This window comes from Theropithecus gelada, chromosome 19 (assembly GCF_003255815.1).
Source record: "Theropithecus gelada isolate Dixy chromosome 19, Tgel_1.0, whole genome shotgun sequence".
In the NCBI taxonomy this organism is placed as follows: Eukaryota; Metazoa; Chordata; class Mammalia; order Primates; family Cercopithecidae; genus Theropithecus; species Theropithecus gelada.
The window spans coordinates 24895489-24914454 of record NC_037687.1 but is presented as its reverse complement, the minus strand read 5'-3'; the positions used below and the strand labels follow the sequence as shown (position 1 = coordinate 24914454).

Sequence of the window (18966 nt, the reverse complement as noted above, 5' to 3'; positions counted from 1 at the left end):
TTCCCTGGGGGAGGGCGGGCGATCCCTGTCCCAAGTCAGCCTGACTGCCACATGGGAAGAAGCCTTGGCTTTATTCGCTCTGTGGGGACACTGTTCCGTTCAGAGGCCCCTCCCAGCCACGGGGTGGGGGACAATGGTGGGCGTGGGAATCCCAGCGAGCATCCTGGAGGGGGCATCGTCTCCATGTATTTTGCTCTTCCCCATCTTTTCCATGGGGTCCCCTGCCAGGGTCAAGCACTAATAACGTGATGAAGGCAGCAGATAGCGTCGGGGTCCCTTTAGGGGTGGGGAGAGGGCTGTAGCACCAAGAACCCCCCTCCCCCGCCCACGACATCCCTGAAAAGACTAAAATAAAGCCCCGAGGCCTTTCTATGTAGGGGCTCCACTTAAATATGGAATGGTGATGGCAGAGAGGCGGTGGCCCAGCAATCCTTAAGTCCAGACCACCAGCTGTGGGGAGGCTTCCAGGGGGCCAGGAGCAGGCTGGGCATTTCCAGCCATGGACAAGTGGAGGATGGAAATACCTCCAAGGGGGTACAGTCTCGGAGGAGCGGGATGGAAGGGGCTTTTCTTCCTGCTACAGGATCCTTTTAAAAGAAATGGGTGTGAAGCTGGGCACGGTGGCTCATGTCTGTAATCCCAGCAGTTTGGGAGGCCGAGGCAAGCAGATCACCTGAGATGAGGAGTTCAAGACCAGCCTGGCCAACATGGTGAAAATCCGTCTCTACTCAAAATACGAAAATTAGCTGGACATGGTGGCTCATGCTTGCAGTCCCAGCTACTCGGGAGGCTGAGGCACGAGAATCACTTGAACCCAGGAGGTGGAGGTTGCAGTGAGCCGAGATCTCACCACTGCACTCCAGCCCGGGTGACAGAGGAAGACTCTATTAAAAAAAGAAAAGAAAAGAAAGGAAAGGAAAAGAGAGAGAGAGAGGGAGGGAGGGAAAGAAAAAGAAGGAAGGAAGGAAGGAGAAAGAAAGAGGAAAGAAAGAAAAAGAAAGAAAAGGAAAGAAAGAGAAAGGAAGGAAGGAAGAAGGGAGGGAAGGAGGGAGGGAGGGAATGGGTGTGGACAGAATTGGGGGCAAAAACAAAACAGAAAAGTAAGGAAGGAAGAAAAGGAAGAGAAGGAAGGAAGGAAGGAAAGAAGGAAAGAAAGAAGATTGTGTCTCCCCTCTGAGCCCCCATGGTCCCGAGACCTGAGGCTGTGATGGAGTGGGTTGAGGGTCTGGCCTGGCTGGGCAGGAGGAAGCGGAGCAGAAGAGGGTCTATCAGTCATTTCAACCACAGGGCTGCTCACCCAGGGAAGGGGCTGGGGTCGTGCCAGGAATTAGTGTGTGTTTGTGTGACTGTGTAAGTACCCGCTCCTGGGAATGTCACCTTCCATGAGGGCAGATGTATTTGTCTATTTTGTTCTCTGTGGTAATGCCCGGTGCCTAGAACAGGGCTGGGCACATAGTAGGTGCTCAATAAATATTTGAATGAAGGATAGATGGATGGATGGATGGATGCCTGCGCGTGCCAGTGTCTGTGTGATGTGCCTAAGTGAACGTGAGGCTGGAATTGTGAAGGGCGGACAGAGAAGCCTTGTCCCTCCTGTGGTCCCCTCTAAACCCTTCCACCGGGGTGTCTGGTGGTAGTGGGGAGGGAGACCCCCGGTCCTTACAGCTGGGCAGGGAGGGCAGGCAGGGCATGTGTGAGCTGGGGCAGGGGTGTGCGTGCAGCCGACTGGAGCTGGGGAGCCACAGCAGGGCCATGGGAGGGGGGCCGGCTCACTCGGCGGAGCCCTTGTGGCGTCGCTTGGAGGGTGGCACCAGGCGACGGGGCAGGTTGGCGGGCAGCCCGTGACCCTCCAGCTTGGCCTCGATGAGGTGACTGGCCAGCGCGAACTCCTCGTCATCCAGCATGCCGTCGCGGTCCACATCACTCAGCTTCCAGATGCGCCCCAGAACCGAGTTGGGGAGTTTGGTCCCCACCATCCAGGTCTTGGCCTTGGAGCCGCTCAGCTTGCCATCGGCAGGTGCCAGGTTGTAGAAGATCTCGTCGTATTTGGACTTGTCCTTGGTCACCACCCACTCAGCCTCGTCGTCCGAACCCTCCTCGCCGTCCTCCATGGCCTCGTCAGGTCCCCGCTCCACGAACGGGCCCATGTGGGTGCCCTCAAAAGCGCCCCCCTGCACGCCCACCTCGGTATTCTCCAGCTCCTCCTGCCGCAGCAAGGGCATGAGCTTGGCAATGTCGTGCGTCAGCATCTCATCCAGCGCCTCCAGCAGCTTCGGCTTCAGCGAGTGAAACTTGGTGAAGTCGTGCGCCATCAGCAGCTCCTGTGGTGGGGGACAGGGGGACCCAAAATTCAAGCGGCGCCATCCCTGAGGCCCTCAGGCTGCAAGGTGGTACCAGGACACTGGAGAAGCTCAGGGGGGCAGCTTTTGTGGGTTTTTTGGTGGTTGTTTGTTTTGAGACAGAGTCTCGCTCTTGTTGCCCAGGCTGGAGTGCAAATGGCACGATCTCAGCTCACTGCAACGTCTGCCTTCTGGTTTCAAGCGATTCTCCCGCCTCAGCCTCCTGAGTAGCTGGGATTACAGGTGCACACCACTACACTCGGCTAATTTTTGTATTTTTAGTAGAGACGGGGTTTCATGTTGGCCAGGCTGGTCTCGAACTCCTGACCTTGTGATCCACCTGCCTCAGCCTCCCAGTGCTGGGATTATAGGCATGAGCCTCTATGCCCGGCTGTTTTTTGTTTGTTTTGTTTTGTTTTGACAGGGTCTCGCTCTGACACCCAGACTAAAGTGCAGTGGCACCAACATAGCTCACTGCAGCTTCCAACTCCCAGCCTCAAGCGATCCTCTGGCCCCAGTCTGCCAAGTAGCTGGGACCACAGGCACGCACCACCACACCCAGCTAAATTTTTTTTTGTAGAGACGGGGGTCTCGCTATGTTGCCCAGGCTGGTCTCAAAGTCTTGGGCTCAAGCCATCCTCACACTCAGCCTCCTAAAGTGCTGGGATTGCAGGTGTGAGCCACTGCGCCCAGCCAGGGTGGCAGCTCTTTACTGACACATGCAGAAGTATTTGAAGATCTGAACAACCTGCTCTGCTCGGGCACCCACCACTCGGAAGATACTTGGGCAACAAGGTCCCGGAGCGTTTCTCCTAAACCCCAGAATTACTGGAGGGTGGGGATGCTGGGGACCCTCCGATGAGTGAGAGCAGCAACCTTCTGCCAGCTAGCAAAGAAGGATTTCAATGTTTTCGCATCAAGTATACCTTTCTCAGAGCATCCACACCGGCCTAGAACCCTAACTGCCCTCTACTGGACTCTAGCTGCCCAGCCAGCATGCACAACATTGAAAATTTTAAAAAAACTCAGCAGGCATGGGTGGCTCACACTTGTAATCCCAGCACTTTGGGAGGCTGAGGTGGGAGAATCACTTGAGCCCAGGAGTGCAAGACCAGCCTGGACAACATGGCAAAACCATATTTCTTTTTTTTCTTTCTTTTTTTTTTTTTTTTTGACAAGTCTCGCTCTATCGCCCAGGCTGGAGTGCAATGGCGCAATCTCGGCTCACTGCAAGCTCCGTCTCATGGGTTCAAACGATTCTTCTGGCTCAGCCTCCCAAGTAGCTGGGATTACAGGCACCTGCCACCACGCCCAGCTAATTTTCATATTTTTAGTAGAGACGGGGTTTTGCCACGTTGGCCAGGCTGGTCTTGAACTCCTGACCTCAGGTAATCTGCCCACCTTGGCCTCCCAAAGTGCCGAGATGACAGGCGTGAGCCACTGCACCTGGCCTCAAAACCCTATTTCTAAAAAAAAAAAAAAAAAAATTAAAAATTAGCCAGGTGCACGCCTGTAGTCCCAACTACTTTGGGAGGCTGAGATAGGAGAATCTCTTGAACCCCGGGAGACAGCAGTTGCAGTGAGCTGAGATAGCACCATTGCACTCCAGCCTGGGTGACAGAGCTAGACCCTGTCTCAAAACAAACAAGGGAGGGGAGAAAAAAGAAAGTTCGGAAAGCTCAGTTCCTGCCACTGCGCTACCACACCACGCAGAAAGGACTGAGTGGCTGGCTGCCAAATTTGGATGTGAGGTTTGGGATGAAGAGATCATCAGGGGTCCCTGGGACCACCGCCTCCCCACCGAAGAAGTCACTTTGTGCTAGCGCAGCTGTAGGGTGGGCTTGGCGTCATGCTGCTGCTCACACGGGCAACTCTCAGTGGCCCAGACTGCACCAGGACTGTCTCTGCAAAGGTGCATTCCTTTCACAGCCCTGTGGGAATTTCCTGAGCCAAGGCAGAGAGGCCAGCTGATCACGACTCTGAAGGGTTGGGGCTCCTAGGTTGCAACCTGGATTCCCAGGCAGCCAGAGTATGACTAAGTTCAAGTCCACTGAGGCAAGCACAGGTTGCATATGCAGCTTCTACTGTTAGCCTGTCCAGTAGTGCAGCCAGTAGCCACATGTGCTTATTTACATTCATTAAAATGAAATACAGGCCGGGCGCAGTGGCTCACGCCTGTAATCCCAGCACTTTGGGAGGCCGAGGCAGGCGGATCACAAGGTCAGGAGATCGAGACCACGGTGAAACCCCGTCTCTACTAAAAATACAAAAAATTAGCCGGGCGCAGTGGCAGGCGCCTGTAGTCCCAGCTACTAGAGAGGCTGAGGCAGGAGAATGGCGTGAACCCGGGAGGCAGAGCTTGCAGTGAGCCGAGATCGCACCACTGCACTCCAGCCTGGGCGACAGAGCGAGACTCCGTCTCAAATAAATAAATAAATAAATAAATAAATAAATAAATCTTTTAAAGTATTAATTTATTGAGACAGAATCTCACTCGGTTACACAGGATGGACTGCAGTGACGTGATCTCAGCTCACTGCAACCTCTGCCTCCCATGTTCAAGTGATTCTCCTGCCTCAGCCTCCCGAGTAGCTGGGACTACAGGCATGCGCCACCACGCCCAGCTAATTTTTGTATTTTTAGTAGAGACGGGGTTTCACCATGTTGTCCTGGCTGGTCTCGAACTCCTGACCTCAGGTGATCCACCTGCCTTGGCCTCCCACAGTACTGGGATTACAGGCATGAGCCACTGCACCCTACCGTATATATTTTAAATATTTATATTTTACAAATATAAATATTTACGTCTCAAATAAATAAACAAATGAAAAACAAAATAAACAGAAACCGTTCTTAAAGAGACTGTATACTTTTCTTCCCTTTCCCAACTTCTTGCTGCCTGGAACGCAGACACAGTGGCTGAAGCCTTCACAGCCCTTTTGTACCATGAGGTTCCTTGGGCCTGGAGGCCAGGCATGGAAGAGAAATAAGACAGAAAGGGACTAGATCCCTAGCTCTGTAAAGCACCAAACCAGTCCCGGACCACTTTCTGGGAGTTTTATGGAGGAAAGAAAGAAAAACCCTCTCTCTTAATTTAGCCACTGTTATTTTGGGTTTTCTCTTCACTCCCCTAGCCTGACTCATAAAACCACGCTCCCATGGAACTATTTGACGGAGGCGCTTTCCAGAACCTGCCACCCATCCCTCCGGCTTTTGAGGTCCCATCTCAGAGCTTCCAGAAGCCAACCTTCCCATCACCCACCCCCTAACACTCCCTCCTGGGCAGCTTCCCCTCCCGGGCAGCTTCCCACCTGCATTTTCTGGCAATCAGGAAAGTCCCCAGGGGAGATGTGATGTTCCAGCTGAATCTTCGCAAAGATGACAGGCAGTTTGAGGATCAGCTGCTTCTTCTTGTTCTCCTTCCCAAACACAGAGGGCATCTCCTTCTTCAGGTAGCTGATGATGTAAGCATGAACCTGTGGGAAGAGTTCTCACCTGAGCCTGCGTCAGGGTCCACCAGGGGGCTTGTTAAAACAAGCTGCTGGCCGCACTCCCAGAGATTCCCATTCACTTGGTCTGGCCTGGGGCATGAGAATTTGCGTTTCTCATCTTTTCTTTCTTTTCTTTTTTTGAGACAGATTATCGCTCTGTTGCCCAGGCTGGAGTGCAGTGGCGCAATCTCAGCTCCCTGCAACCTCCAGCTCCTGGGTTCAAGCAATTCTCGTGCCTCAGCCTCCCAAGTAGCTGGGATTAACAGGTGTGCACCACCACACCTGGCTAATTTTTTTTTGTATTTTTAGCAGAGACGGGGTTTCTCCATGTTGATCAGGCTAGTCTTGAACTCCTGACTTCAGGTGATCCACCCGCCTCAGCCTCCCAACGTGCTGGGATTACAGGCGTGAGCCAGCGCGCCCGACCAGCTTTTTTTTTTTTTTTTTTTTGAGACAGGGTCTTGCTCTATCGCCCAGCCAGGAGTGCAGTGGTGCAATCATAACTTACTGCAGCCTCAAATTCCTGGGCTCAAGGGATCCTCCCACCTCAGCCTCTCAAGTACCTGGGATTACAGGCAAGAGCCACTGTCTGGATGAGAATTTGCATTTCTGACAAGTTACAGGTGCTACAGGTGGCAGCACCACACTGTGAGCCCCATAGGCTTCTCCTGCTGGGGCTCACCCTGGGCTCCTCCTCTCTTCTAAGTAAGTGAGCTCAGTCCCTCCCAGTTTTAAACATCCCTTAAAGAGGTCCACTCCTGAATCTGCATACCAGCCTAAGCCTCTCCCTCCAGTTTAGGACTCAGAGCTAATTGTCTTGTCAACATTCCTGGACAGCTCCATCCCAGGATGCCCTAAGTGGAATCTGGCATGTGCCATTGCACCAGCCCGGGCGACAGAGTGTGACTCCGTCTCAAAATAAATAAATAAATAAAATAAAAAAGAGTAAATAAATGCTTTTATAAAATGCAACATATCTGGAAAGAGACACAAGAAACTACTTAGGGCGGCTGCCTCTAGGAAAGAGGCCCTGGGAGCTGGTGGGATGAGGTGTGGGAGAATCACGTCTGATAAAGTATGAATGCCTTTCCATGAGATGGTCTTAAATGTTCAATAAAAAAGACTTGTTAAAAAATTCTTTTGCCGGGCGCGGTGGCTCAAGCCTGTAATCCCAGCACTTTGGGAGGCCGAGATGGGCGGATCACGAGGTCAGGAGATCGAGACCATCCTGGTTAATACGGTGAAACCCCGTCTCTACTAAAAAGTACAAAAAACTAGCCGGGCGAGGTGGCGGGCGCCTGTAGTCCCAGCTACTTGGGAGGCTGAGGCAGGAGAATGGTGTGAACCCGGGAGGCGGAGCTTGCAGTGAGCTGAGATCTGGCCACTGCACTCCAGCCTGGGCGACAGAGCGAGACTCCGTCTCAAAAAATAAAAAAAAAAAACAAATAAAAAATTCTTTTAGGGCCAGGTGCCGTGGCTCATGCCTGTAATTCCAACACTTTGGGAGGCCGAGGCCGGCAGATCACCTGAGGTCAGGAGTTCGAGACCAGCCTGGCCAACATGGCGAGACCCCCCCCCCCATCTCTACTAAAAATACAAAAATTAGCCGGGTGTGGTGGCACCTGCCTGTAGTCCCAGCTACTCAGGAAGCTGAGGCACAAGAATCACTTTAACCTAGGAGACAGAGGTTGCAGTGAGCCGAGATCGTGCCACTGCACTCCAGCCTGGGTGACAGAGAAAGACTCCAACTAAAAATATATATATATATTTTAAAGAATCACGGATTTAGAATGCTGAGAATGTTGGTGGTCCCTGACTGGTACTAAATCCTCATCTCTTCCACCCTCCACCACCACCCGGTCTCCAGCCCCGTTAGGCTCTCAGTTCAAACACATCAAGTAAACGGCTGCCCCAGGGCCTTTGCACATGCTGTCCTCACTGCATCAACTGCTCTTCCACCCAGTTGCCACTCGGCTCGCCCCTTCCTCTCACCCCTTCCTCTCCTTCAGACCGCTCTAAGATAGCCCCTTGCCAGCCCCTCTTTCCTCCGCTTCATTTTTCTTCATAACTATTGATTTGTTTAATGTCTGCTTCCCCACTAAAAAGTAATTCTATGAGAAAAGGAATTTATCTTTGTGCCCTGCTGTATCCCCAGAGCCTAGAAGAGTGCCGCATGTGCTCGGCAACTGCTGAATGAATGTCACTGGGCCACTGCAGAGAATGTGGTCTGAAGGTTCAGGGCATCTTGGCGTCTTTAGAATCAGACCCTCCCAAGATCTTGGTCTCACATATCACAGCATCATAAAATCGCCCCTTCTAGCAGCTATCACTTCAGTCGAAGGACCTAGAGTCAGAGGATTCGTCCACACCCTCCAACGTACAGATGGGAAACTGAGGCACTGGGAGAAGGGTGATTACCTCGGAGGGGCAGTGAACCTTGGTCACAGCGAACCCAGAATCCCATGCTCCTGTGTCCTGAGCGGCACTGGGGAGCCATGGATGAACCAGCAGGAAGAGGTGGAGGGAGTGCCTAAGGGTCTGAAGGACCAATCAGGGCAGGGGTGTGGCCGGGCTGGGGGCGGGGCCTGTGAGAGCGGGCCAATGGAGTCAGGGGGCAGGGCCAAAGGGGCGGCTCCATAGGGACCAAAGGAGGGGAGGCGGGAGGGCACTGATGGCTTTTCCAGAGAGGAAGCAGGGGAAGGTGCCAGGAAGAGATAAGGTGGGAAGGCGGGCTGGGCCGGGGCTGGGTCCCTGACTCCGGGGTTTGTCTGGGTTTCCGGAGCCGCCCCCAGCCCGGCGGGGGCACCAGGTGTCTGGCCCGGCCCCACCCCTCTGTCCCTGAGCCTTGTGCTCCAGCTCCCGCCAAGGGACCCGCGGGAACGAACCTGGGGGAGTCTAAGACAGACCAGGAGGAAGACAGAGAGAAGGCGGCGGTGGAGCAGGGGAGAGTTGCAGAGTCAGGAGGAGACAGACAAGGTGAGAAAGAGAAGGAAAGGGAGTTAGAATAAAAGAGAAAGTAAAAATGGAGAAGAAAGAGATTGAGAGAGAGGTAGAAAAGGGACTGATACCGAGACAGAAAAAGAGAGAGACAGACACTGCAGAGCCGCCTGGGCAGAGGAGCACAAGGTGAATTCCGAAGGTTCCAGGAGTGGCAGCCCGGACCACACTGGGCCGCTCCCTCCGAAGGAGGATTCCTGGGGTGGGGGTGGGGGTGGGGGCTCTGACTCACCCACTCTCGTTGCTCCTTAAACCAATACCTCAGGCTCCTCCACCCCCTAGAACCTTCTTGGCCTCCTTGCCTGCCCAGCTTCCTGCCCCGCCTCCACCCTGGCAGCCTCCCCTGAGAATGTTCCATTCGACATCCAAAATTGCTCTGAAACCGGCGCTCTCCTTTCTCCTCTCCCTCTGCAAGGCCTGTCCTGATCCAGGAACCTCCAAGCCTTTTGCCTCGTCTCCAGGCTCCTAGACTCACCTGCCTTGAATCCACCCTCCAAAAGGCAGCTTGAGTCTAATTATCTCCTTTCCCTGCTCTGAACTTTTCCATGGCTCCCCAGTGCCCTCGGGACAAAGTACAGATTCCCGGATACAGTCCACATCATCTCCAGGGATCTGACTCTTAGCCACATCCTCAGCCTCAAACTGAGTTATGCACACTGTCTACACTGGGTTCTCTCCTTTCCCTGCTCCAAACCCTTCCTTGGCTCCCCAGTGCCCTTGAGACAAAGCACAGATTCCCGGACACAACCCACACCACCTCTGATCTCAGCCACATCCTCAGCCTCTAATTGAGTTATGCACACTGTCTACACTGGGTTCAACACTGACATTTCCCCCTCAGATGCCCTCTCCTCCAAAAAAGCCCTCTCTGCCTGCCCCAGCTACCCCGCCCCAGCTCTGACCACACTGGGTCATCGTTGTCTGGGGATGGGTCTGTCCCCTCTCCAGGAGGCCCAGTGAGGACTGAGCCCTGGAACTGCCTTGATTATTTAGGACTGGGAGCCTCAGCAGGACAGGACTGGAACCACCGTGGTCACTGCTGTGTCTCCTGCACCACCCAACACCAGGCCAGGCATAGAGGAGATTTTGTTCAATGCAACTGTTTGTTTAATGTCATTCATTCAATAAATATTTACAGAGCACCAATTCTGTTCCGGACGCTGGGGATAAAACAGTGAAGGAATTCAAAGAGCCCTGATTGGCTAGGCATGGTAGCTCACACCTGTAATCCCAGCACTTTGGGAGGCCAAGGCGGGTGGATTACCTGAGGTCAGGAGTTTGAGACAAGCCTGACCAACATGGAGAAACCCCATCTCTACTAAAAATACAAAATTAGCCAGGCATGGTGGCGGGCGCCTGTAATCCCAGCTACTTAGGAGGCTGAGGCAGGAGAATCGCTTGAACCCGGGAGGCGGAGGATGTGGTGAGCCAAGATTGCGCCATTACACTCCAGCCTGGGCAACAAGAGCAAAACTCCGTCTCAAAAAAAAAAAAAAAAAAGGAAAAGCAAAGGAAATATTTGTGGAATAAACCAATGAACTTGGAAACCTTTGAGCCACAATCTTATAAATTATCAAAAAATAAACAAGAAGGGTAGAATAATGAGTATTGGTATGTCTGTATTTTACAGGAAGCTCAAAAATTCAATATAACTCATGCCTGTAATCCCAGCACGTTGGGAGGCCGAAAAGGGAGGATCACTTGAGGGCAGGAGTTCAAGACCAGCCTGGGCAACACAGTAAGACCCAGACTCTACAAAAAGTAAAAAATTAGCTGGGAGTGGTGACACGCACCTGTGGTCCCAGCTACTTGGGGCAGGCTGAAGAGGGAGGATCAGTTGAGCCCAGGAGTTCGAAGCTGTGGTGAGCTGTGATTGCATCATTGCACTCCAGCCAGGGCAAGAGAGCAAGACTATCTCTTAAAAAAGAAAGAAGAGGAAAGGAAAGAGGATGTAAGGAAGGAGGAAGGGAGGAGGGAGAGAGGAACAGAGGAAGGAAGGAAGGAAGGAAGGAAGGAAGGAAGGAAGGAAGGAAGGAAGGAAGGGGAGAGAAAGAGAAGCAGAAACAGTAGCAGAAGGAGGAGAAGGAGGAGGGGAGGAGGGGAGAGAAGAAGAGGGGAGGAGGAGGAGGAAGAGGAAGAAGAAATAGAAATACCAGGACAGTGAAGCCAGGGTGACACTGTGTCGACACAGAAATCCAAAGGCAGAGGAATGAGTCTCCTTACAGTTCTTCCTCCCTGCTCCACTCTGTGCCAGAATGACCCAACTTCAAGAGAACTAACTAACTGAGCACTGATAAGTCAGGGACTCACAGCACTGGTAGGGGAGGACGGAGGAAAGGCAGGGGCTCCCCTTGCACCCTCCTCCAAGAATGCGCGCCCAGCCCCCAGGACGACTCACCCGCACCAGCCGGGCCCTCTTCACCAGGTCGTTGAGCTTGCGCAAGGCGGCGTGCCGGGGCAGGCCCTGGATGTCGCGAAAGAGGTCCTGCTCCTCCAGCTCAAAGAGGCGCCGATTGTCGGGCACGAGGAGAGGCTGGGACCAGAAGGAGCCGATGTAGACACGCAACACCTCGGGCGTGCCCACCACCTTGCCCAGCGCCCACATGAGCGCGCCGTAGACGCGCATCAGCTGCTGCGTCTCCACCATGTCGGCCTTGTTGAGCACTACGCGGATCTTGTCCTCATGGCCCCGCAGCGCGCCGATGGCCTCCGAGAACTCGTCCGAGATCTCCAACTTGTGCGCGTCGAAGAGCAGGATGATGAGGTCCACGCGCTCCGCGAACCAGCGCAGCACGGCCGGGAAGTCGTAGCCTGGAGTGGGAGTGGAGAGACAGGGGCGCAAGGGGCAGAAGTCAGACCCCCACCCTCCAGCCATTCAGTAGCATCCATTCTCTTGCATATTGGACTGTAAAGATGTTCACATTGTTGGCTGTCCAAATCCTGTCTAGGCAAAATAGCCAAGGCCCTCAGTGGGTACCACTGCTTTGGTTCCCCAGTCCCCAGAATTTCCCCCCTCACTCTGGTCCCAGCCCCTCAAGTCCTCAAGCCATCTGGTTACAGGGGTAATCATCCCCCTTTTCCTTTGCTGGAGTGCAATGGCGGGATCATGCCTCCCTGAAACCTCCGCTTCCCGGAGCTCAGGCAATCCTCCCACCTCAGCCTCCCTAGTAGCTGGGACCGCAGGCGGCCGTCACCACACGTGGCTAATTTTTTTTTTTTTTTTTTTTTTTGTAGAGACGGGGTCTCACTATGTTACCCGGGCTGGTCTCATACTCCTGAGCTCAAGTGATCCTCTTGCCTCAGCCTCCCAAAATGTTGGGATCACAGGAGTCAGCCACCGTGCACAGCCTCCAGGCCTCCATTTTTTCATTCGCTCATTCATGAACCAGTTATTAGCGGTGTGCTTTGTAGGTGTGCATGTGTAGGTTGTTAAAAATACTGACATGAGGCTGGGCGCAGTGGCTCACGCCTGTAATCCCAGCACTTTGGGAGGCCGAGGTGGGCGGATCACAAGGTCAGGAAATCCCAGCTAACATGGTGAAACCCTGTCTCTACTAAAAATACAAAAAACTAGCTGGGCGAGGTGTCGGGCGCCTGTAGTCCCAGCTACTCGGGAGGCTGAGGCAGGAGAATGGCGAAACCCGGGAGGCGGAGCTTGCAGTGAGCTGAGATCATGCCACTGCACTCCAGCCTGGGCGACAGAGGGAGACTCCATCTCAAAAAAAAAATACTGATATGTTTGCTAAAAGATCCCCCCGTGCTTCTATGGAACCCCAAGGCTGCCACGTGCCTCAATCACCCCAGCTTCTCCCCAGGATCTGTTGGATCCCCCCATGATCCAGCAACTACAGTTCATGTGCTCTTGCCATAGCAGATTTTTTTTTTTTGAGACAGAGTCTCACTCTGTCGCCCAGGCTGGAGTGCAGTGGCATGAATGCAGCTCACTGCAACCTCCATCTCCAGGTTCAAGCGATTCTCCTGCCTCAGCCTCCCAAGTATCTGGGATTACAGGCATGTACCACCACACCCGGTTAATTTTTGTATTTTTAGTAGAGACGGGGTTTCACCATGTTGGCCAGGCTGAGATGTTAAATATTTTGCATTGATTTAGCAATATTTACTGAGAGTCTCATGTGTGCCAAGCGCTGTCCTGGGAGCCTGAGATACTGCAGAGAACACACAGACAAGATTCTTGCTCTGATGAAGCACCCATCCCAGCCATGGGTTCCCACGCTCATTCATTCATTCCTTTCACCATTCATTTCCTCATTCACTCCTTCATCCACCCATTCTCACCTTTGCTTGTTCACTCATTTAATCACCAGCGAGCAATGCTGAGGCGAGCATTGATTGAGACACCCTGACTTAGCTGTCTAGAATACCTGGATTTGAGTCCCTCCTCTGCCTTGATCTGCTGTGTGATCTTAGGAAAGTAGCTTAACCTCTCTGAACTTGTGTTTTCTCTTCTGTAAAATGCAGATCATAGAAGGACTGTTGTGAAGCCAGGTGTGATGGCTCAAACTTGTAATCCCAGCACTTTGGGAGGCTGAGGCAGGCAGATCATTTGAGGCCAGGAGTTCAAGACCAGCCTAGCCAACATGGCAAAACCCCCATCTCTACTAAAAATACAAAAAAATTAGCCCGGTGTTGGTGGCTCATGCCTATGGTCCCAAATACATGGGAGGTTGTGGCATGAGAATCGTTTGAGCTTGGGAGGCAGAGGTTGCAGAGAGCAGAGACAGCATCACTGCACTCCAGCCTGGGTGACAGAGTGAGACTCTGTCCACCCCCCCTGCCCAAAAAAAAAAGGACTGTTGTAAAGATTAAAAGAATATAAATGAGTTTATATATATATATATATATATATATATATATATATATATATATAGCTTAAAATAATGCCTGGCATTGAACTGTACACTTAAAAATTATGTAGGTGGCTGGGCACAGTGGCTCATGCCTGTAATCCCAGCACTTTGAGAGGCTGAGGCAGGAGGATCGCTTGAGTCTGGGAGTCTGAGACCAGCCTAGGCAAGATGACATTCCCTGTCTCTACAGAAAAAAATAAAAATAAAAAATTATCCACGCGTGGTGGCATGCATCTGTAGTCTCAGCTACTCAGGAAGCTGAAGCAAAAGGATCACTTGAGCCCAGAGGTTGGAGGCTGCAGTGAGCCACAGTTGTGTCACTGCACTCCAACCGGCAGATAGAGCAAGACCTTGTCTCTCTCTCTTTTTTTTAAATGGTTGAGCTTTTTTTTTTTTTTTTTTTTTTTTTTTTTTGAGGCAGAGTCTTGCTCTGTCACCAGGCTGAAGTGCAGTGGTGCGATCTCAGCTCACTGCAATCTCTGCCTCTCGGATTCAAGCGATTCTGCCTCAGTCTCCCGAGTAGCTGGGATTACAGGCGCCACCACACCCAGCTAATTTCCCAGACACACCTGTGTTCACAATCTGGGACCTGCACAGATGTTTGTAGTCACACAATCACAAAGACAATATGAGATGCACACACATAACAGACCCAGAGACCTGCACGAGCACAGAGGTACAGAGGCACGTGTGCACACCCACAGACACAATCGCACACACATAACCTCCCATGCCCTCCCAAACCCAAAGGCACCCAGACACACACACAGTTACACAAAAGATACACTCCTGTACACACACACATTCTCACATACACAACACCACACAGAAGCACACAACTGTATCCCAAGGTACAATCACAGGTAGTCACACACAGCCCAACAAAATCCCCGCAGCCCTGTACCGCCCAATGCAGCCACACAAAGTCACACACAGCCCAGATACACATATATGCCTCATGCACAGGCACACAATGTCAGACTCACACCCACAATGATACACACTAAATCCACAGACACATAGACAACGCCCTTTATGTCTCTCTCACACACACACTTATACACACACTTCACAATATAACAATATATAGAGACAGAATCAGTTGCACACAATCCCACAAAGTCTCCCATAGCCCTACACAGCCCTTCAGAGTCACACAGAGTCATCCAGCAGGCCGGGCACAGTGGCTCACACCTGTAATCCCAGCACTTTGGGAGGCCAAGGCAGGAGGATCACCTGAGGTCCAGAGTTTGAGACCAGCCTGGCCAACATGGTGAAACTCTGTCTCTACTAAAAAAAAAAAAAAAATACAAAAATTAGCCGGACATGGGTGTGGCGGGTGCCTGCAGTCCCGGCTACTCAGGAGGCTGAGGCAGAAGAGTCACTTGAACTCGGGAGGCGAAGGTTGCAGTGAGCTGAGATCGCGCCACTCCACTCCAGCCTACGTGACAGAGTGAGACTCTGTCGCAAAAACAAACGAACAAAACAAAGTCATCCAGCCACAATTATAGGCACACGCGCACGCACACACACACACACAGAGAGGCAGGTACACAATTCAGTCACACAACCTCAGAGCCAAGGCCATGATGAGGCACGTCCACCGCTATACACAAATGCATGGAACCACCGCACCCAGGAGTACATTCACAGTGACACACTTTCCCAAGATACACACAGAGTCACACACACACCAACAGCTGGACACTCTCTCCTCCTCTTCCTCTACCCCCAAAGCCAGGAAGGGAGACCCCGTTCCCCACTCCCCCACCACCCATGGCCTTTGGACGCCCCTGCTGGCACCCCTGCCCTGGCTGAGAGAGCCGCTCCCTCCCGTTGTCCCAGGCCCAGGCCCTGGGGTGGGAGCCCCAGGAATTCCTCCCCCTCAGCTGGCGGCACGTCCTCCCAATCGTTTCTGCAGCTGCCTCCTGCCGTTCTCCCGTGGGGCCTCTGGACGGCGGCCAGGGACACCGTCACCCCCGGCGTCCCCGCCCCACCCCAGGCCCAGCCTCCTCGCCAGGGCCTCTCATCCCCTCTGCCCCACATGGCAGCCTCCTTTGCCCCAGTTCCCCGCCTCCGAGGCCATGGGGGGTGGGGGACACAAGTTCTTGGGGCTGGGGGGCCACAGATGCTGAGCTGGGCTGGGCAGGAGTGGTGGGGGCTCAGCACACCCGGAGGCCCCCGCTGGAATCCACCCCCCCGCCGCTCTCCTTGCACAGCTGTTTATAAATTCCAGGCCTGGCCTTGGCCCCCACCCAGATTCCCTTCCCATCCTCTTCTCAGCCCCATCTGTGGCCCAGACGCGGAGCCAGGAGCTCACAGGGCCCAGCTTCCCCTGCCCGGGCTCTGCCTCATCTCTGGGCCTTGTGTCTCCCTGCATCCCTGTCACTCTTCATCTCTCCCTTCCCATCCTGCCTGCCTGCCCAGACGTGCGGCTCCTGCCCGCTCGCACCACGTGGTCACTCACACGCCTCCCCCACCCATCAATTCGAGCCAGCACGGAGCAGTCACGGCTTCCACTAGCTCCCTGGGCTGCCCCGCCAGCCAGGGCCAGAGGACGCAGGCCCAGGCCCCAGTGGAGACACCGCCCCTCCTCCTCTAGACCCAGGAGTCCAGATCCCAGGCCCTCGTCCATCAGACCCAGAAGTCCAGGCCCAGCCCCTCCTCCCCCAGACCCAGGAGTCCAGGCCCAGCCCCTCCTCCCTCAGACCCAGGAGTCCAGACTCCAGCCCCTCCTCCCCCAGACCCAGGAGTCCAGGCCCAGCCCCTCCTCCCTCAGACCCCAGGGTCCGGCCCCCAGCCCCTCCTCCCCCAGACCCAGGAGTCCAGGCCCAGCCCCTCCTCCCTCAGACCCAGGAGTCCAGGCCCAGCTCCTCCTCCCTCAGACCCAGGAGTCCAGACCCAGCCGCACCTTCCTCTGACCCCAGGGTCCAGCCCCACTCACCACGGCTCACTCTCTGTTTGGCACCCGACAGGATACCCGGGGTGTCAATGATGCTGATGCTCTCCAGGACCTGATTGGGGAGCTGGGCACACATGAACCTGGGGGGTAGAGGGAGGGTCAGGGGTCAACACAGGGAAGGACAGAAGGAGGGAAAACATGAAGAGGGACTCGGGACCGCATGACAGAGCATCCTGTATGGGCGAAGAAAGACTCCAAACAGAAAAAGGGCGACCAGGACCATCTCAGAGCTGTAACCAGTCACAGCTTATGTTCGGTAAGCACTTAATTTGTGCCAGGTGCTGTTCTTTTTTTTTTTTTTTTTTTTAGAAAGAGTCTCACCGCACCTGGCCCAAGGTGATTGATCCCCATTTTGCAGATGAGGCTACAAGAGGGGCAAAGAGGTCAAGTCATTTGCCTGAGGCCACCCAGCTGGCTGGGATTTGAACCAGGCATGCTGACTTCACTAGCCTAGGTGCTCCCCTGAATAAGAGAGCAGAGACAGGCATGGGAAGAATTGGGTAGAGAGAAGGGAATTGGGGCTGAGAAGGAGGGAAACACAGTTAGGGAGGGGACAGAGAAAGGGGACAGCAAGATGCACCCCCAGGGCTGGGTGCGGTGGCTCACGCGTGTAATCTCAGCACTTTGGGAGGCTGAGGCGGGTGGATCACTTGAGGCCAGGAGTTCGAGACCAGCCTGGCCAACATGGTGAAACCCCGTCTGTACCTAATAATACAAAAACTCGCTGGGCGTGGTGGCGGGTGTCTGTAATCCCAGCTACTCAGGAGGCTGAGGCAGGAGAATTGCTTGAACCCAGGAGGTGGAGGTTGCCGTGAGCTGAGATCGCACCCACTGCACTCCAGCCTGGGTGACAAGAATGGAAACTATGTCTCAACAAAAAGAAAAAGAAGGATGCGCCCTGGGCCCGCGGCTGGCACACCTGTTGAGGAAGGTGTTTCCGAAGGGGTTGAGTTTGCGGAAGGGCTTGTCTGGGTCCACGACGAGGGCATTGCCGGGCACGGTGCCCTCAGTGTCCCCATGCATGACGGCCACAAAGCAGTCGGTGGTGGGCTCAGGCCCCACGCGGGAGCCGGGCACCTCCTGCTCCAGCAGGTACTGGATGAAGCTGGTCTTGCCCGTGCTGTACTGGCCAGCCACCAGCACCATGGGCTTGCCGTCGAAGTCTGCGTCCTCCAGGGCCGGCGAGTGGAAGGCCCCGAAGCGGTAGTGCTCCTCCAGCGGCAGCAGCTTCGTGCGGTACAGCTCCTTGAGGGCCGAGGTCACTGTGCGGATGGCCTCGGGCTGCTGGCCCCGTGCCCCACCCCGCTTCAGCCAGCTGAACATGGTGGCGGCACACTGCCCACTGGGTTCACGGAGAGACGTGCAGATGGAGAGCTGCCTGTGGGATGGGGAGAGGGCATGAGCATGGGCGGCCCGGCCAAGGAGGAAGAAAGGGGTCTGAGTGTAGACTGTCTGGGTGGCAGGATGGGTGGAGAAGGAGGAGGAGCACAGATATTTGTGGTCACAAATATGTGGTCACAGAGCATGGATGGCGGGTGGCAGGAGGAAGAATGGAATTGGGATAGGCACGATGGTTCACGCCTGTAATCCTAGTATTTTGGGAGGCCGAGGCAGGAGGATTGCTTGAGGTCAGTAGCTCAAGACCAGCTTGGGTAAAATAGTGAGACCCCCATCTCTACAAAAAAAAATAATTAGCTGGGCATGGTGGTACATGCCTGTAGTCTCAGCACTTTGGGAGGCTGAGGCAGGAGGATTGCTTGAGCTCAGGAGTTCAAGGCTACAGTGAGCTATGATCATGCCACTGCACTCCAGCCTGGGCTACAGAGCAAGACCCCATCTCAAAAAACAAACAAACAAACAAACAAACAAAACCTGGGTGCAGTGGCTCATGCCTGTAATCCCAGCACTTTGGGAGGCCAAGGCAGGTGGACCACCTGAGGTCAGAAGTTTGAGACCAGCCTGCCCAATATGGTGAAACCCTGTCTCTACTAAACATATAAAAAATTAGCCAGGCTTGGCCGGGCGCGGTGGCTCAAGCCTGTAATCCCAGCACTTTGGGAGGCCGAGATGGGTGGATCACGAGGTCAGGAGATCGAGACCATCGTGGCTAACACGGTGAAACCCCGTCTCTACTAAAAAATACAAAAAACTAGCCGGGCGAGGTGGCGGGCACCTGTAGTCCCAGCTACTCGGGAGGCTGAGGCAGGAGAATGGCGTGAACCCGGGAGGCGGAGCTTGCAGTGAGCTGAGATCCGGCCACAGCACTCCAGCCTGGGTGACAGAGCGAGACTCCGTCTCAAAAAAAAAAA

The 18966-nt window shown here is 54.0% G+C and overlaps 1 protein-coding gene across 1 annotated transcript in view; it reads right to left on the bottom strand.

The window, feature by feature from the left end:
* Positions 1 to 52: 52 nt before the first annotated feature.
* The window catches only part of EHD2 (EH domain containing 2), a 22881-nt gene continuing 3967 nt past the window's right edge, over positions 53 to 18966 (bottom strand). Inside the window, exons 2-7 of the mRNA XM_025366797.1 lie at positions 17577 to 18035; positions 16640 to 16737; positions 11226 to 11638; positions 5651 to 5815; positions 1774 to 2321; positions 53 to 221 (exon numbers count right to left, since the gene is read on the bottom strand). Of these exons, the coding sequence (XP_025222582.1) occupies positions 71 to 221; positions 1774 to 2321; positions 5651 to 5815; positions 11226 to 11638; positions 16640 to 16737; positions 17577 to 17980 (1779 nt within the window). The 5' untranslated portion in view covers positions 17981 to 18035 and the 3' untranslated portion in view covers positions 53 to 70. The remainder of the gene's footprint in view (positions 222 to 1773; positions 2322 to 5650; positions 5816 to 11225; positions 11639 to 16639; positions 16738 to 17576; positions 18036 to 18966) is intronic.